The sequence below is a fragment of the Lipophrys pholis genome (assembly GCF_963383615.2).
Source record: "Lipophrys pholis genome assembly, chromosome: 21".
In the NCBI taxonomy this organism is placed as follows: domain Eukaryota; kingdom Metazoa; phylum Chordata; class Actinopteri; order Blenniiformes; family Blenniidae; genus Lipophrys; species Lipophrys pholis.
Genome location: NC_137649.1, coordinates 1,290,282 through 1,305,809, shown reverse-complemented (window position 1 = coordinate 1,305,809; position 15,528 = coordinate 1,290,282). Strand labels below are relative to the sequence as shown.

The following is a 15,528-nucleotide window of genomic DNA, read 5'->3' as shown; positions in this document are numbered from 1 at the left end:
ACCTGGTCAAAGCCGCCGTGACATCAGACACAGTTAGGGTGGAGCGAGGGTGGAGCGAGCATGCGGGTCGAGCTCGTGCTTCTTCTTTAGGTGCCTGGCCAAGTTCGAGTATGTTAACTCGCACTGACACTTTGCATAGGGACTGAGTTTTGTCTGTTGAGCCGTCTTCCTGTCGGAATCCGAAATCTTTCCACCTCGCCGATTTATTTCCAAGAGGTGAGCGTGTGTCCTCTTTTTTGGACTGTTCGCACTAGCCATGATGCCGCCGTGCACGTTGTGTGAGGGCGGCAAGAGCGCGCAGGAAATGGTGACACCGACGTACAGATGCGCTACGTGAATTTCAAAATAAAGGCATATCTTAAAGATGTTGTCATTGTGCATCGATGTAATTGTATCATTAATAAATGAATGATGTGGATCGATGTGGACCGATGTGGATCGATATGGACCGATGTGGATCGATGTGGACCGATGTGGACCGATGTGGATCGATGTGGATCGATGTGGATCGATGTGGACCGATGTGGATCGATGTGGACCGATGTGGACCGATGTGGACCGATGTGGATCGATGTGGATCGATGTGGACCGATGTGGATCGATGTGGACCGATGTGGATCGATGTGGACCGATGTGGACCGATGTGGACCGATGTGGATCGATGTGGACCGATGTGGATCGATGTGGACCGATGTGGACCGATGTGGACCGATGTGGAACGATGTGGATCGATGTGGATCGATGTGGATCGATGTATTGTTACACTCCTAGTAAATGGTGCAGGTTAGACTTGGTCTCAGAGAAACCTGCTGTGTACCAGCATCCAGGCACAGAGCTGATCAGCCCTTTAGTGGGTGATTTACTAAAAGTAACAACAGGAGCACCATCACACACCAACAGGACTATTAATGAGGGTTTGGTGTGATTCAGAGTCTGTTGACAGGATCATGGATCAGCCATGACTGGACAGAGTGCCGGGTCCTCACCGTCATCAAAATGTAAAGTTGGACATGTTAGTGGAGGAACTCAGCTCGTCAGCTTCATCACGCTCCTGCAGACAACGTCAAGGTTTTGCCTGTTTTTGATACGCTTCAGTAGATCAGGCCCGGAGTGTCCCGGCAGAGTCCAGAGGAGTCCAGAGGAGTCCAGAGCTTTATTAAACACTGCTGACCTGTAGCTCAGTCGGTAGAGCAGGTTGTCTCACTTGGGAAGTTGCAGGTTTGATCCCGTCTTCCCTTCTTGAGGTTTTAGCTTCTTCTGCCTTCAGAGTTAAATGTGAACAGTCCAGATCAGGCCAGGCTGGGACCATGTTAACTAACATTGAGTATCAAAAACTATTTCACCAGTCACTTTGTGTGACTCTTCAGTCATAGACTTCATGTTGTGGGGGAGGAGCTTCACTTTAATTTATCCAAGCAGGAGGCTGAGTTACTGTATGTCGATGAGCATCTTGTCGTCTCCACTTCACCTGGGCTCAGTCCCCGCGTCAACATTAAACCAAGTTAAGGTGAAATGGTGAAGCTAATTTTACATTCTGGCTGTGATGTGTATTGTTACAGGATGTATGGACAATCAAAAGGGCAGAAAACAGCGCTCTGGTTTATTTTTTTATTTTATTTTATTTATTTTTTGTGCTCCGGTTACCGAGAGGTGTGAAAAAAGGGGTGCGAGTGGTCCTGCGCTCCGACCCGAGATCCGCAACTGAAAAGCGCTTCATACTTTACCTTATTTACCAACAACATTCCTGGACACAACTTCAAAATAAAAGTCAAAACAATCTTCTCCTAACCGAGCTTTTACTTTGAAAATAATACTGTGTGTGCATGAGTAAATGACATGGCGTTAGCGTCCATGTGAAAGTGAGCATGTGTAACCGACTCAAACGAGCGGTGGAAACTGTGAAAAGAAATAGAGTGGATCACTAACAGAGCAGCAAAGAGCAAGAGTCTGGAGAAAGAGAGAGAGAGAGAGAGAGAGAGAGAGAGAGAGAGAGAGAGAAGGGAAACAATGGCTGCTGATACATCCACAAGGCCACAACTGTGTTTTCTTTTTATTTGGAAAAGTATCGGAAGACATGGTGGTATCGGTATCGATACCAAAATGTTGGTATCGTGACGCCACTAGTGGAGAATGCAGGTTTTATCATTGATCCTGCTGATGAGTCTTTTTTCTGGGGAAGAGGTGGAATGAAACTCTGGAGCTCAGCAGGACAACACTCAGTGTGATGCTCTGTGGCTGTAACGTCACAGCCAAATGACAAATTCACTTGTTTGAGTTCAGACTACTGAAGCTCACAAAACAAGTTCAGTAGAAAGTCTTTTTCTGGAACCATCCACCAAATGATATTCTCTACAGTTAGAATGCGTTTTATTCAGGCTGTCTGTGTAATCAGACTTCAGGAGCAAACTGTTGCAGCTTTGTCATAAAGTAAACAGAAGTTCAAGTCAAATTACATTAATTGATATTTCTAAATTAATCTCACTACATCCATCTGTAGCTTTTACAGGTGGAACACATCTTCAAACTTGTTTTGGTTTTGTGGGTTTAGAGTTTTAAAGAATGATCTTATTCAGTAGTTACTTGGTTTTACTTTCACTGCTCCTTTATGTTGCCTCTTAACTTCTGAAGAAAACGCAGTTTCATCTTTAATCCAGAAAGCTCATCCTCCTTCTTTTGTCCAGTTTGTGGAGTGTGTTGTCATTGTGTTGTTCCAAACTGTGACTCAAAGCTCATTTTGAGACGTGTGGTAGAAGATACGAGAGAAGCTCCACTGACTGTCCTGCTGATGGTTGGAGTGATATTACTTAATCAGTGGATCAATGCAACACTTGTCGTTGGTGTTCTGTTTCTATCTGAACCCTTGTCACAAGGACAAACGTCAGTATGGAGGTTATTGGTTGTCGGCCACACAAACATTAGTGTTCCTCATAAAGCCGGGTGAGTGAACAACGCTGGAGTGAGAAGTGTGTCCGTCCCGGCTCAGGCTGAAGAATGTGGCTGTGTTCTCCTTCCTCTGTAGTCTGAGGTCACATCCTTCTCTGTGGAGCCCTTTTGTTCTGCTGCTGGTTCCCCAGCACCCTGCAGCCGCCCGTCACAGTCGTGGCAGTGCTCTTCCTCTCGCTGAGTTACTGGTGTACGACTCATCAGGCTGTGTGGATGTGACAGCATGTCACCGGCAGCCCGGTGTTTCTGGCTCCTGCTTCCAACCCGGGGAGGGTTCTGCTGGCAGCAGAGACGTCCCAGGGTAGAAATCACCAAGTGCTTTAGAGCATTACATCCATCGTTACAGCAAACAGTAACGTGATGGTCCAAATTCAAATATTAACAAGTAGGAGCAGGTAAGTAAGACTGCAGGTTTTAAGAGTTGCAAACCCTTTTAAAGGAGTCCACGGTCCCACAGACATCAGTGGCATGTCTGCTCGATGAATTCCTACCACAGGTGCCGGAATCATCAAGAGTAATAGTAGTAGTGATAGTACACATTATTGTGAAGCTCTCCCATGCAAACCAAATTAAATTACAAGTAGTCATGGTAGTAGCAGCAGTATTTTAAAGGACACGTCAGACTAAACCTCCACACCTTTGTTTTGCACACTCAGACGATCGGTGCTGAATCAGCAGTAGTGGGCGTAGTAGTCGTAGAAGCAGTACTATTACTTGCTAGGAATGAATGTAGTGTGTGTTACGTCTACAGACACGTCTAAGGTTGCTGCACTATGACGAGAGCTTTTTAAACAGTTGCAGCAGCAGGATTTTCTGGTACTTTTTAAGGAGCCCACTGCCACGTGTCTTTGGTTGGTTGATGTTGACAAGAAGTTCATGAATCAACAGTAATATGAGGCATTAGCAACTAGAAGGCTGATGTTCCCTCATCAGGTCCTCTGCAGCCTGACATGTGAAGCATGGCAGTAGTTTGAAATGACTCCATGGTTCCCTTCTTGTTTAAAAGGCTGGAGGATTCCTGCTGGGGCCACCTTGTCTCCCCGACCCTCCTTCCTGAGAGTCGTGGAGTTCCATCACACATGGTGGAAGGCAGCCGTGTCAGAGGTCACGGCTCCTCTCAGTCCTGGCCTCATTTGTTGTGCTGTGCACACTAGAGACACACAGCCAACACAAAACAATCCTGTTGTGTTTGTCTGGGCATGTTAGTGCTCCGACTTCTGATGTACCAGCTATAAATACAAAATAATAAGCGTGCTTTGAGGAGTGTCAGCAGAGGACTGTTGATGATTCAACACGCACAATGATTTGATCTGTTGTTTATTTTGTGAGCTGGTGTATTAGAGCCTCGTGTTCATGTCATCATTACAGCTGCTTGATCTTCAACAACACAATTACACAATGGCATGAACTCAGCTGCACTGCAACCATGTTTGACAGTTCCCAAGACATTTTCCCCACTTAGCCAAAAAGCTGTGAAGTCACACTGACATTTCTGCTTGTCTTTGTCAAGCTTTGACGTGTCTGGGATTTTCACTACAATGACTGTGTTCATATCAAAATTCCTGCTTGACTGAGTACAAATTTCAAAACATTACAGCTGCTATTTGATACTAAGGACAACAGGAAGGAAAGAGACACAACCCAATGCAAAAGCAACAACACTCATTCAAAAGCTGCAACATGAATGAAAAAAACACAAGATGAATGCAAAATGCAAAACGTGCATGAAAAGTGGATCATATGGACGAATGCAAGAGCCAAAACCTGCACGCAGAAAGTCAAAAGACAAATACAAAAGTCACAAAACCAAGGCAAAAGCTGCAACATAAATAGAAAAATCTGTCATGTGAAGAAAAATACCACAATAATATTGCAAATGCCTCAACATGCATCCAAAGCCCACAAGACAAATGCAAAGACTCACATCACAGAAGACTAATGGAAAAGCTGTGTCGTACATGTAAAAGATAAAATGATATTAAAAGCCATAATTTGATTTAAAAAATCACAACTTGATGCTGAAGAAGCCACAATGCAAATCCAGCTTGTTAAGAATGTTGTTCATGTAGTGAACTATGTGGACTTTGGTGTTGTGATGTGTTGCTCACACAATGTTGTTGAAGCAGTGGAGTGTAGCTCCACACTGTGTGTTCGCTGTGCGGTTAGCTGAAAAGATGTAAAGGAGGAGAGAGGGTGGAGGTTGGTGGGGGGGCATCCTGTGAGATCAGCACAGGCGGTGGAGGGGGATGAGGGGGTTGGAGTGTGTGGGGGCTGCTGTGGGCGTGGATGTGCAGTAATGTGCCCACTTCCTGCACCGAGCCCCCCGTCTCTCTCCGCACTGTAAACTTGTGAGCCCAACGAGATCTGCAGGAGGACCGGGGTGGTTTTTTTGCCACTTTCATAGCAGGTCGTCAGAAGGCTGAGATTGTTCTGTGTGCCGAGCGTTTCCATATGTCCATCTTAGACAAGTAATGAAGAAAGGGGGCAAAAAAGGGGAAAGGAATGAATTCTGCAGCATGAAAAGCTGCTGAACTGCTTGCATGAACTGGAACACGACGCTTACTGCGATGGCCTTTCCATTTGCTGCATGCAGACATGGAATGGAAAACATCAAACCAACAAGTACTGAGTTCAATCCATGAAACAGCTCTTCCTGTAGGGGAGTGGTGTGGGGACACTTGTTAGCCTTTCACTTTGGAGGGAATGAGCCAATGAAAAGCCACAGTTCATCGCAGCAGGGCACAGCCAACATGTTGGAGGAGTTGCTCCTTGTCGGCTACAGTCAGGAGCTTTTGGTTCTGTCCCTACCTGAGGTACAGGCAGTAGGGTCAGGAGCTTTTGGTTCTGTCCCTACCTGAGGTACAGGCAGTAGGGCCAGGAGCTTTTGGTTCTGTCCCTACCTGAGGTACAGGCAGTAGGGCCAGGAGCTTTTGGTTCTGTCCCTACCTGAGGTACAGGCAGTAGGGTCAGGAGCTTTTGGTTCTGTCCCTACCTGAGGTACAGGCAGTAGGGTCAGGAGCTTTTGGTTCTGTCCCTACCTGAGGTACAGGCAGTAGGGTCAGGAGCTTTTGGTTCTGTCCCTACCTGAGGTACAGGCAGTAGGGTCAGGAGCTTTTGGTTCTGTCCCTACCTGAGGTACAGGCAGTAGGGTCAGGAGCTTTTGGTTCTGTCCCTACCTGAGGTACAGGCAGTAGGGTCAGGAGCTTTTGGTTCTGTCCCTACCTGAGGTACAGGCAGTAGAGGCGGCCGGAACTTTGCCTGCTCTGGGTTGTCAGGATGAGATTTTCTAATAAATGAAACCATAATAAGACACTTTGGAGATTCTGGAGCAGAGCTGGGAAACGGACCCTCTGTGATTGTAGTTGGTTCCTTTTGCTTCACTGTGAAGAGTCATCACAGACAAAAAGAAGAAATCAGACTTTATTGATCCCTGTGGGGAAATGAACCTTAACTACACATGTTACTACAGACCGGGCTGCCACAGCATGGAGGAGCAGCGTCAAGGGTCACGCTTAGGGACCCACAGTGGTGACCTGTCAGTGGGATTCGAACCTGTGAACCACCGATGGCCAATTCGATTCGATTCGATTCGATTCGGTTCGATTCGATTCTATTCTATAATGGAATAGAATTCTATGCGCTATTCTATTTTATTTGTACAGCGTCAAATTCAACAGTCCTTTCAGAGCAGTTCTACAGAGAAAACAAAACAAAAGTGCCTTGAAATGAACTTTGTGTTTGACACTGTATAACGCTGCTCCAGAGGTTTGGCTCCACCGCAAAGACCAACTAGAACGTCACTCTGAAGAGCGCATACCTTCCCCACCACCACCTTCACTGTTCTGGTCACATGGTGACCTTCTGTTGGTTCCCATTCTTTTGTTTTACTTAAATGCACCGTTAGAGTGAGTTGGCCTGTGATTGGCTGAGAGTGGAGGAGGGGGGATGGGAAACTGAGTTAGCAGTGTGCTAGCAGAAGGCTAACGGCAGCCCTCCAGTGCGTCTCCATGGCAACAGAAGCTGATCTCCTCTGATCGCATCCATGAGGTGCCTCTCATGGGACATGGGAGAGAACCTTCTTTTCACCGTTTTTGGGATTTATTCAGAAACATTTCAGTGTTAACGTCCTAAAATCTAATTGATTGGTCCTTTGATGATGTCATCCCTGAAGATTTCATGCAATTCAGTTTAATAGTTTTTTGTGAAAAGTTGGTAAAATACATACAAACACATACATACAAACCAATAAATGATACATGCAGACAAAAACATAACCTCTCCCAGAACCTTCATTGGCGAAGGTAATACTTCTGTGGAATGTAAACAGAAATACTTTCTATACGTTAAAATGAGCAAAATAGTTCTGGGATGACAACATTTTTGAAAACTCTTTTATCATGTTTGCACCCGTTGTTATACACACAAACCTTTAGTGGAATATCTTGACCCATGTTTACCATGTTGACAGTTTGTTAAAATGATCCTCACCATGAAGGTGAATTTAGCGTTAAATCTGGTGTTTGGGAGTGCAGCTGTAATCCAAAGTGACGGGAGGAAATGACCTGAGAGCAAAAGATTTATGTATGTATGAAGACGCATGTTAACGTGTGACAGCTGAAATTCATCACTCCTGGAAGTCAGAAGAGGCATTGAAAGTAGCACAGCGTCCAGAGAAGACGAGTTACAGCCAAAGAAGCAGCAGTGGGTGTGGTCAGAGTTCACGTCAGTCTGCTGGCGTCCCCGGTGGTCGGCAGTTTGCGAGCGCTTCGGCCATGTCCCCGCAGCCGTCACATGCTGGGTCATTAAGGACAGATGGTGAAAGGTCAAGCAGGCAGAGCCGCCGACCCTCCGCTGTTGATACAGAGTCACAAGACCTGAGTCAGCAAAACATCCAGTCCAGTCGACACAGTGAGAGCTGCTGTCCACCTCCAGCTTCTGCACCTCCACACAGCGGGACTGGGATTGAGGTTGGGACTGGGATTGGCAATCTGGAAACATGATGCTCATTTAATTTCATCTTGTTGGACAAGAGTGTGAGGATTCAGGTTTCTTTCCTTGAAGGTATGTCTCCCTCCACCTTGTATGTTCACTTTACTGTTTCTCAAACGGTGTCCCTCGGCGGTTCGACCTGGGCCACAGCTTTAATGCATTCTGGGAAATGATGTGTCCCTCAGTGAGAGCTGTGAGAAAAAGATCAACAGAAACTGGGCGGCAGTTTCCTTACATGTTCATTTACTTGTTCAGTATGCAGTAACCGGATCGAGTGCTGAGCCGCACATCATGGACCCGTTGGTGGATGAAGACGTTACATTTGGTAAATGTATTTTCTAGATTTTGACAAAAGTTGTGGATGGTACCAAAAAAAGGAGTAACCACTGGTTGTTTACATCTGCTGCTTTGTGCTCACTGGTTGCTTTGTTGACTGCTTTATTGAAACGCCGGCGCTCTACAGCACCGCGGCCTTCCAACCAGGTGCTGACGCTCCTCTCAGTAACAGAAGGAGATTCATCAGGCGCTGGACGCTGCAGTTCACAATGAGAAAAGTTTTCCATTGTTTCACGGACAATGGAGGCTCAAGGCTGGACTCGGCACTCCGTGGTGGACGGCGCTACAGAGTTGAGTCTGACTCTTCTGTCCCTCTTCTTGATCTCTGAACGTTCCTCCTGATACTCCGATTCTGACCAACAATGACATTTATATTTTACTCTCATTGTGCCGACTCTTCGCTCTTCATGATCCCTCTTTACACTTTGAGATTATTCTGGACATTTGATCTGTTTTTGACATTTAAATTCTTCTATTAAGATGTGTGTTGTGTGCAGGAGGGATCCTGCCAGACTTATTAAGTGTTTTGTGTCAGAACACACGGAGCCTCTCTCAGGTTTCCAAGAAAGAGAATAATCGATAAAGCTAAAGGGTAGAAGGGATGGTTCTGAAGATCAGTGGTGGTTTCTCAACGTGCAGCTCCAGCAGATGGATTACAGAAGCTTGTCTTTCATCTCACTCACAGATTGTGTCTGAAAGGAAGGAAGCAAATTGCTTCTTGTCATGCTTAGCAAGAGGCGCTCGGTCTGATTCTGATCGCTGAGCCGACTGAGCGCCGATGGCTTTTTCTTCATCCTGTGTGAGAGGAGCGTTAATAAGGTACAAGAGCAGAAACCAGCTGATCTGTGGCTCTTCAATTTAAGCTGTTATCGGTGGTGGAGAGAGCGGAGGTTTCACAGCACGGGTGGATGTGAAAGTGAAAGGTTGGAGAGACGTCGCGCGCTGCGCTCCGTCAGGGCTGCAGCTCATTTCAGACGGTGTTGAGTTAAATGCTCAGTGTTGATGATGGAGTGACACTGTGGACAAACCCAGTGTCCAGCGGGACATCCAGGCCGAGACAATGACGAGAATAACAGTTTGAGAAGTGGATTTTAAAATCCAAACTATTTCAATAGAAGGGTTTTTATTTAGGATGTCGCAGATTATTTTGGGAAATACAAAATGATGACAAGGAGGCAAACGTGATGCGTTAGACCCCCAACCTTTTACTTTTTTACCTTTTGTTTTACCTTTTTTATCAAATACAATTAATCTTTATAGAAACATGTATACAAACCAGTCTCAAGTTTCATAACTGTAAATAGTAATGGCCGACTTCCAATAGATATCTAAGGGTGGTTTTACCTATTTGAACCATTTTTAGTGGCTTTAGCCAACTTGACTCACTTTGGCAGTTTGTTTTTGGTTTTACCTTTACCTGCTGTTTCAGTGTCTTTGGTCTGTGTTGTTTTTCCTTTCTTGGTTTTAGCTTCTTTTTTTAACCCAATTTAGCTGCTTATTCTGTTTTTAATGTTCACTATTTTGGAGCTTTTGATCAACTTTTTGTTTGTTTTATGTCCACACATCAAACATGAGCATTATTGTATTTGATGCTGGCTTATGGATACATTAACAAGAAAATAAATGATAATGCAGCTTTTCTCAATGCAAACGTTTTTTTTCTCTATTTAATGGAGAAAAACTTAATGAAATTAAGTTCATTTTGAAATTAACTTAATTTCATTATTATTAAAAAAAGTGAATTGAGTTGACTTTCTTTATTAATCACACACTGGACAGTGATATGTCAAACATTTCTCTCCATTATGCATCAACAAGTACACTGTTTGTTTTCCTAACAGCTAACTTTCACCATCACCATCACCTCAACCCCGCCCCCTTGTGTCCTCAACCCCGCCCCTTATGTCCGCAGCCCCGCCCCTTATGTCCCAGCCCCGCCCCTTATGTCCTCAGCCCCGCCCCAATAACGCAATATAATTTTTTCCCACTAGTATGTTTACTTTTACTGTGTTATTATCTGTGGAGAAGTATTGAAAGAAACACTGAATTGATGGGGAATATAATTGATTTAAACACTTTTAAAAATAATCTTATTACATATAGTGTTTTGTCTGAAATGTGTGAGAATTCAAATTATTGCCACGTTACAAAAACTTTTGATCTTAACAGTTTTATTTACAAGATAGAAAAGTAAGAGAAACTTTTATAAGTGAAACTTTCTGCTTTAATATGATTCCACTCGGTATTGTGCTGCTCTGGAGTCACAGTGCTGCAGCCAGAGACGCTGCTCATGCTGCGAGTTAAAAAGACCCGGGAATTATTTTTGACGACACTAATATATATATATATATATATATATATATATAGTTATGACTACGGAAGCGTATTCCATTTGCATGAAAAAATTCAAATTGGCTCTGTTTTTCTGAAATTCTGAGACAATTATCTCATAATTATGAGGCAAGAGCTTCTTACCTGTATGCAGTGCTGCTGAAAATCAGTCAGATTCAAGGCTAACAGGGTCAAATGATCAGGTATTTACGTAGAATTTGCACGTTACGTGTAAATATTGTGTCAGGAATAGTGATGGGCAAAGCAGTTCTTTAGAAGTTACTGAATCATTAGAACTAGTTCATTAAACAGATTTGTTTAAAAGAGTCATTCACCAAATCAGTGCTTAGTGGACGGAGCCCTGACTGCACCACAGTACGTTCAACGCCGCAGTAAGTTTCTTTAGCGACAAATAGTTTGGGCCTGGATTCTGACACAAACATCTCCAAAGGTGATTCCAATGCCTCCGTTGCGCTCCATGTGCAGAAAAACAGAGCCAACTTTTAATTTTTTTCAGAAAACCATTATCTCATAACTTCAGAAGAATAGAGCCTTTTGTTTTTGTGAATTTCTTTTTTGTCATAATCTGCTCAGAATTATAAGATAATTATCTCATTAATTCAGAAAAACTGAGTTGATTTTTTTACAATTAGTTTTTTGTCGTAATTCTGAGATAATTATCTCATAATTCTGAGCAAATCCGGAGAACATTATCTCATCAATTCAGAAAAACAGAGCCCAAATTTTTTATAATTAATTTTTCTCATAATTATGAGATAATTATCTCATTAATTCAGAAAAACAGTTTTTTGTTTGTTTTTTCAAGTGAATGCAATACGCTTCCGTAGATCAAGAGAATTTGAGAAGTTGTAGAATATTATAATTTCACTTGATATAAAACTTATATCAATTATTTTAGAAGGAAATCTCTTTTACTGCATCAAATTTGACATTTTGGGATTCATTTTGCCGGAAATGTGAACAGTTTGGAGCAATTAATTCTTAATTCATTATGTTCTGATGAATGTCAGTAAAAGTAAGAATTAAATAAAATGATTTGATTGAGTAAGTTTGTGTTTTGTGTTTCTGTCTCAAAGACGAAACTCATACTCTTGTGATATTCATTCCCCGTCCCTCCTGGATTTCAAGGTTTCATCTCTTGTTAGAGTATTGTGACGATGTTCAGACCTTCCATGTCTCTCCGCCTGGTCGCCCTCGGGTGTGGCGTGGCCAGGGCGTGCAGCACGCTGCTTTGTTTTCCTGTGTCTGTGACTGCAGTGGTGGCTGACTGTGGATGATAGGTGGGTTTGTCGTTCATGCTGCAGGGACGCCCCCCCCCCTCTCTCCCAATCAGCTCTCCGGCCTCGCATCTTTCCAACCCATAAGCCATGTAGATGATGCCCGGGTGCCGCTCGCGGATAAATGATCACTAATCAGCCCTGGAAGATGAAGGACAAGTCTGTGAGTAAACCCAAACACACTTTACTCTCCACTATTTGGGGTTTTTCATCTGTCGAAACTCTTGCTGTTGGCAGGAAGGCAGTTTTTTTCCTGCTGTGGTTAGACTCGGTGAAGCCGAGGCAAACATTTGTCACAGTGACGCACATACAAACAAATATACAGATCAGGCGGCTGTCTTGATTGTTTGTGTTTGTAGTCATTGTGTATGCTTAAATAGATATTTCATAATCCCAGAAGCCAAGGAGCCTAATGGAACTGATGGATTTCTTTGTGAGGTCAAAGAGGAGAAATCCTCCATTAAATTGGATGAATTCAGAGTTTGGTTTTCTGGAGGCTGCAGTTGATGTCCGCGTGTGTTCAAACCAGTTTTAAACTTGTTAAATTCTTCACACTGTTCTATTTCAATCTCTAACTAACAGTTAGCAGCAAAGGAAATCAAGCTTCCTTCTCTGACTTCCTTTGCAGGTGTTAGCGAAGCAGCTTTAGCAGAGTTAATGCTCAGTGCTGATCATCCTGACGTCCTCTCCTCGTTATTAGACGCAGCTCTTGGAATGAATTAAGAAAACCTCCACTTCAACTCTTTCTATCTAAAAATAGCTGGAAGCCTGATGCCCCCCGGTTAAAGGGGAAACTGTTGTTGACATGTTGCAGTGCTCACGTGCTTCACATGAAGTCAGAACTGTGATCCCAGTCCAACCCGACACAACGCTGCTCTTTGTCCCGGAGCCGTTAGTGTCATAGCCCTCAGGGCACAGCTTAGCGTAAGCAGCGGACTTAAAGCGGCGGTAGTAGGAGTACGAGCCGTCGGCAGCGCTCAGCTTCGACCACGTGGCGATCTGGCTCAGCGTGTCACACCGTGGTGGTTGTGGTGGTCTGGTGATGAGTCCAGACTCGGGGTACATATCAAAATGCTCTTGTTCTGGTGTTTGTTAGAAGGAGCTGCTTTGTGGGCAGGTTTGTGTCCACTGCTGGTAATATTCATCCTTCCCACAGAGCTTTGTGAAGCTGTGGGGTTGTGGACCTCATCAATCCTCTAGAACTTTGATTCCCAACCTGAGGAACGACCCGAGGCCTCGTCTGCTCCAAGGTTCTAATACAGCATGCTCATGTGAAAAAACCCAGAACAAGACGCTTCCTTGAATTGAGAGCTTGTCCTGGACGCCCCCATTGCTCTCCTGCATCTGAACGTGGTGATTGTCAGTTAGGAATGTCTTCTTTTTTGATGGGCCTACTTTAGTCCTGAAATATACATGCATGGTTGTTTAAAACACTGGTAGTGTAACGTCACAAGATTCTGCAGAAAGCGTGAAATGGACTGTATGTTTGCATGCGTTTTGCAGATGATTTACTCAGTAGCAACATGTGAACAGCAGCATTTAGATGACGGTTGTCCATGTGTCAGTGGGTCTGTGCAGGAGAACGATCTGCTGGAGGCTTTGTTACTTCATGTTGGTTTGCTGTTCGATCACCATGGAGCCATTGGGTGGAGCGCCCTCCAGCACCAAAACGTGGAGTTTGACTGGTTCAGAGAGGAAGTTTTCAAACGCATTCGCATATTACTGAATATTGTTCTACGTGGTAGAAACAGATCATTACGTGGCTTGATGGATGGCTTGTCACCTTGCTGCTCTGTGACACTCCATCCTCAGTGCAGCGTTGGTGCATCTGGGTCAAGTTGCATCAGAAAGGTCATCCAGCGTGAACAACATCGCTCTGCTGAAGACGAGGCTGAAGGCTCCTTCATGTTGTCTGAGGTTCATGTCGGTCTGGCCTCATTTGCCTTGAAAGGTTTTGAAATCACCCATTTCAAGTCCATCAGCACCTCAACAAGTGATGATGCAGGTGTCAAATTACAGACACTTGATGCACCCTTCACTGATGCTAGAATGAACTTCTACAAAAAGTAATCCAATCAAAAGGAACTTCAAAAAGACACAGTATTTGATCAGTTTGTCCTTATATGGTCGTCTGAGCCAGACACAGTGGAGAGCAGGACAGTGAGGCTGGTGTCAAATTCCAAGCTGGTGGCATGTAAAGACTTGCTGGGTGAGTAGAAAGCTTGCAGGGTGGTGAAGGTAAAACACGTTTTAGAGGGAATAGAGGGGCGACGTTAACAGCCACCCACAGATTTAAAGAGCTGCTTGAATGGAGGCTCTGAATCTAGAAAAGAACTCCAATGAACAGTCCTCCTTCAAAGTGAGACAGTAAAGTGGTGTTCCAAAGTGGGATGGAAGCAGCTTGAGCTCAGCAGGTGCTTCACAGAAAACCTTTTCTTGCTTCAAACTGCAGGAAAAGCACTTTTTAGTAACAGCATTAAAAGTAAATGCTTTCCATTTGTTTGACTTGATTCCAGCGTCCTGGCGGCGTTGATGTCATGTCTCACAGGAGTACCAAGCCTTCATTAAGAAAATCACTTTCACCTGTGCAGTGCCAGGCTCCAATATGTCTGTTAAAAAAACGTCTGTCTCCAAGGACAATATTTTTGTGTTCTTGTTTTTCTTTCATTACAAATGAGTTCTTTTTGAATAGAGATTCCTGGATGCTGACCTGCTATTTTTCCTGAATCGTCTTCTAATAAATAATAATAATAATAATAATAATAATAATAATAATAATAATAATAACAATAAAAACCAAATCATTATCAGTGAATGATATGAGAAGTGCCGACTCAGGAGCTGTACCTGCACTCTGTATGTCTTTAATCCAGCTGTTATCTCACCAGGACCCTCTCACAACAGCAGACCCACGAGTTTGGTAAATCCACAAGTCACAGCTGCCAAAGTCATGATGACAATCCAAAACATGGCCCAGTGGGTCAAACCTGGAGCTTTGCAGGGCGACCCACTGAGCCACAGTCATCTGGATCCATAATGTCAGAACATCAGTTATTGAAGGAAATATTCCAACTTGTGTCTTCGCAGGAAGTTCGTCTCCAGACTTTTAGGTTTTTTGCCAAATTGGTAGAGTTTGTGTTCAAGAGCTTTTCCAAAGAACACGACCAGGGAAGCGTCATTACCATCGCAGGGTTTCAACCTGCCGGCTCCTGGTCTGATGCTTACCAATGAATAATGACTTTTCCACTGACTGTGAGCTTCGGTGATTGAATCTAAATCTTAAACTTTGAGTGAACCTTTGCTCAGCTCACATCTGGTTCTTTGTGTGGATTGTGGTCTGGGTCACAGGGTGACCAACATAAGGCCTGCAGGCCAAAACCGGCCCAGCAGACGGTCCAGTCCGGCCTGACACAAGAGCTTTAAAAGGAAACGTGAACATTTTGCAGAGTAAGTGCTATTTTGTTTTTGTTTTTTGTCCCTGGAGATTGGAAGGTTTCAGTTGGTGTGAAGGAGATAACAGCACGTCAGTGAAGCAGCAGTGGAAATTAATGACCTTATTATTGGTGATGGATGAAGATAAACCCAAAACGGAATGCACACACATGCTGAAGGCTGCAGAAATGGTTCGTCC

The 15,528-nt window shown here is 44.1% G+C and overlaps 1 protein-coding gene across 2 annotated transcripts in view; it reads left to right on the top strand.

Annotated features, from left to right (window-relative positions):
• The window catches only part of bach2b (BTB and CNC homology 1, basic leucine zipper transcription factor 2b), a 122,965-nt gene that overhangs the window by 7,627 nt on the left and 99,810 nt on the right, over positions 1 to 15,528 (top strand). Inside the window, exon 1 of one of the 2 annotated variants that reach the window (XM_080490290.1) lies at positions 12,009 to 12,060. The exons of the other annotated variant lie outside the window; for it this stretch is intronic. Within the exon in view, the coding sequence (XP_080346416.1) occupies positions 12,022 to 12,060 (39 nt within the window). The 5' untranslated portion in view covers positions 12,009 to 12,021. Of the gene's footprint in view, positions 1 to 12,008; positions 12,061 to 15,528 lie in introns of those variants that run through there. 2 annotated transcript variants of the gene reach the window in all.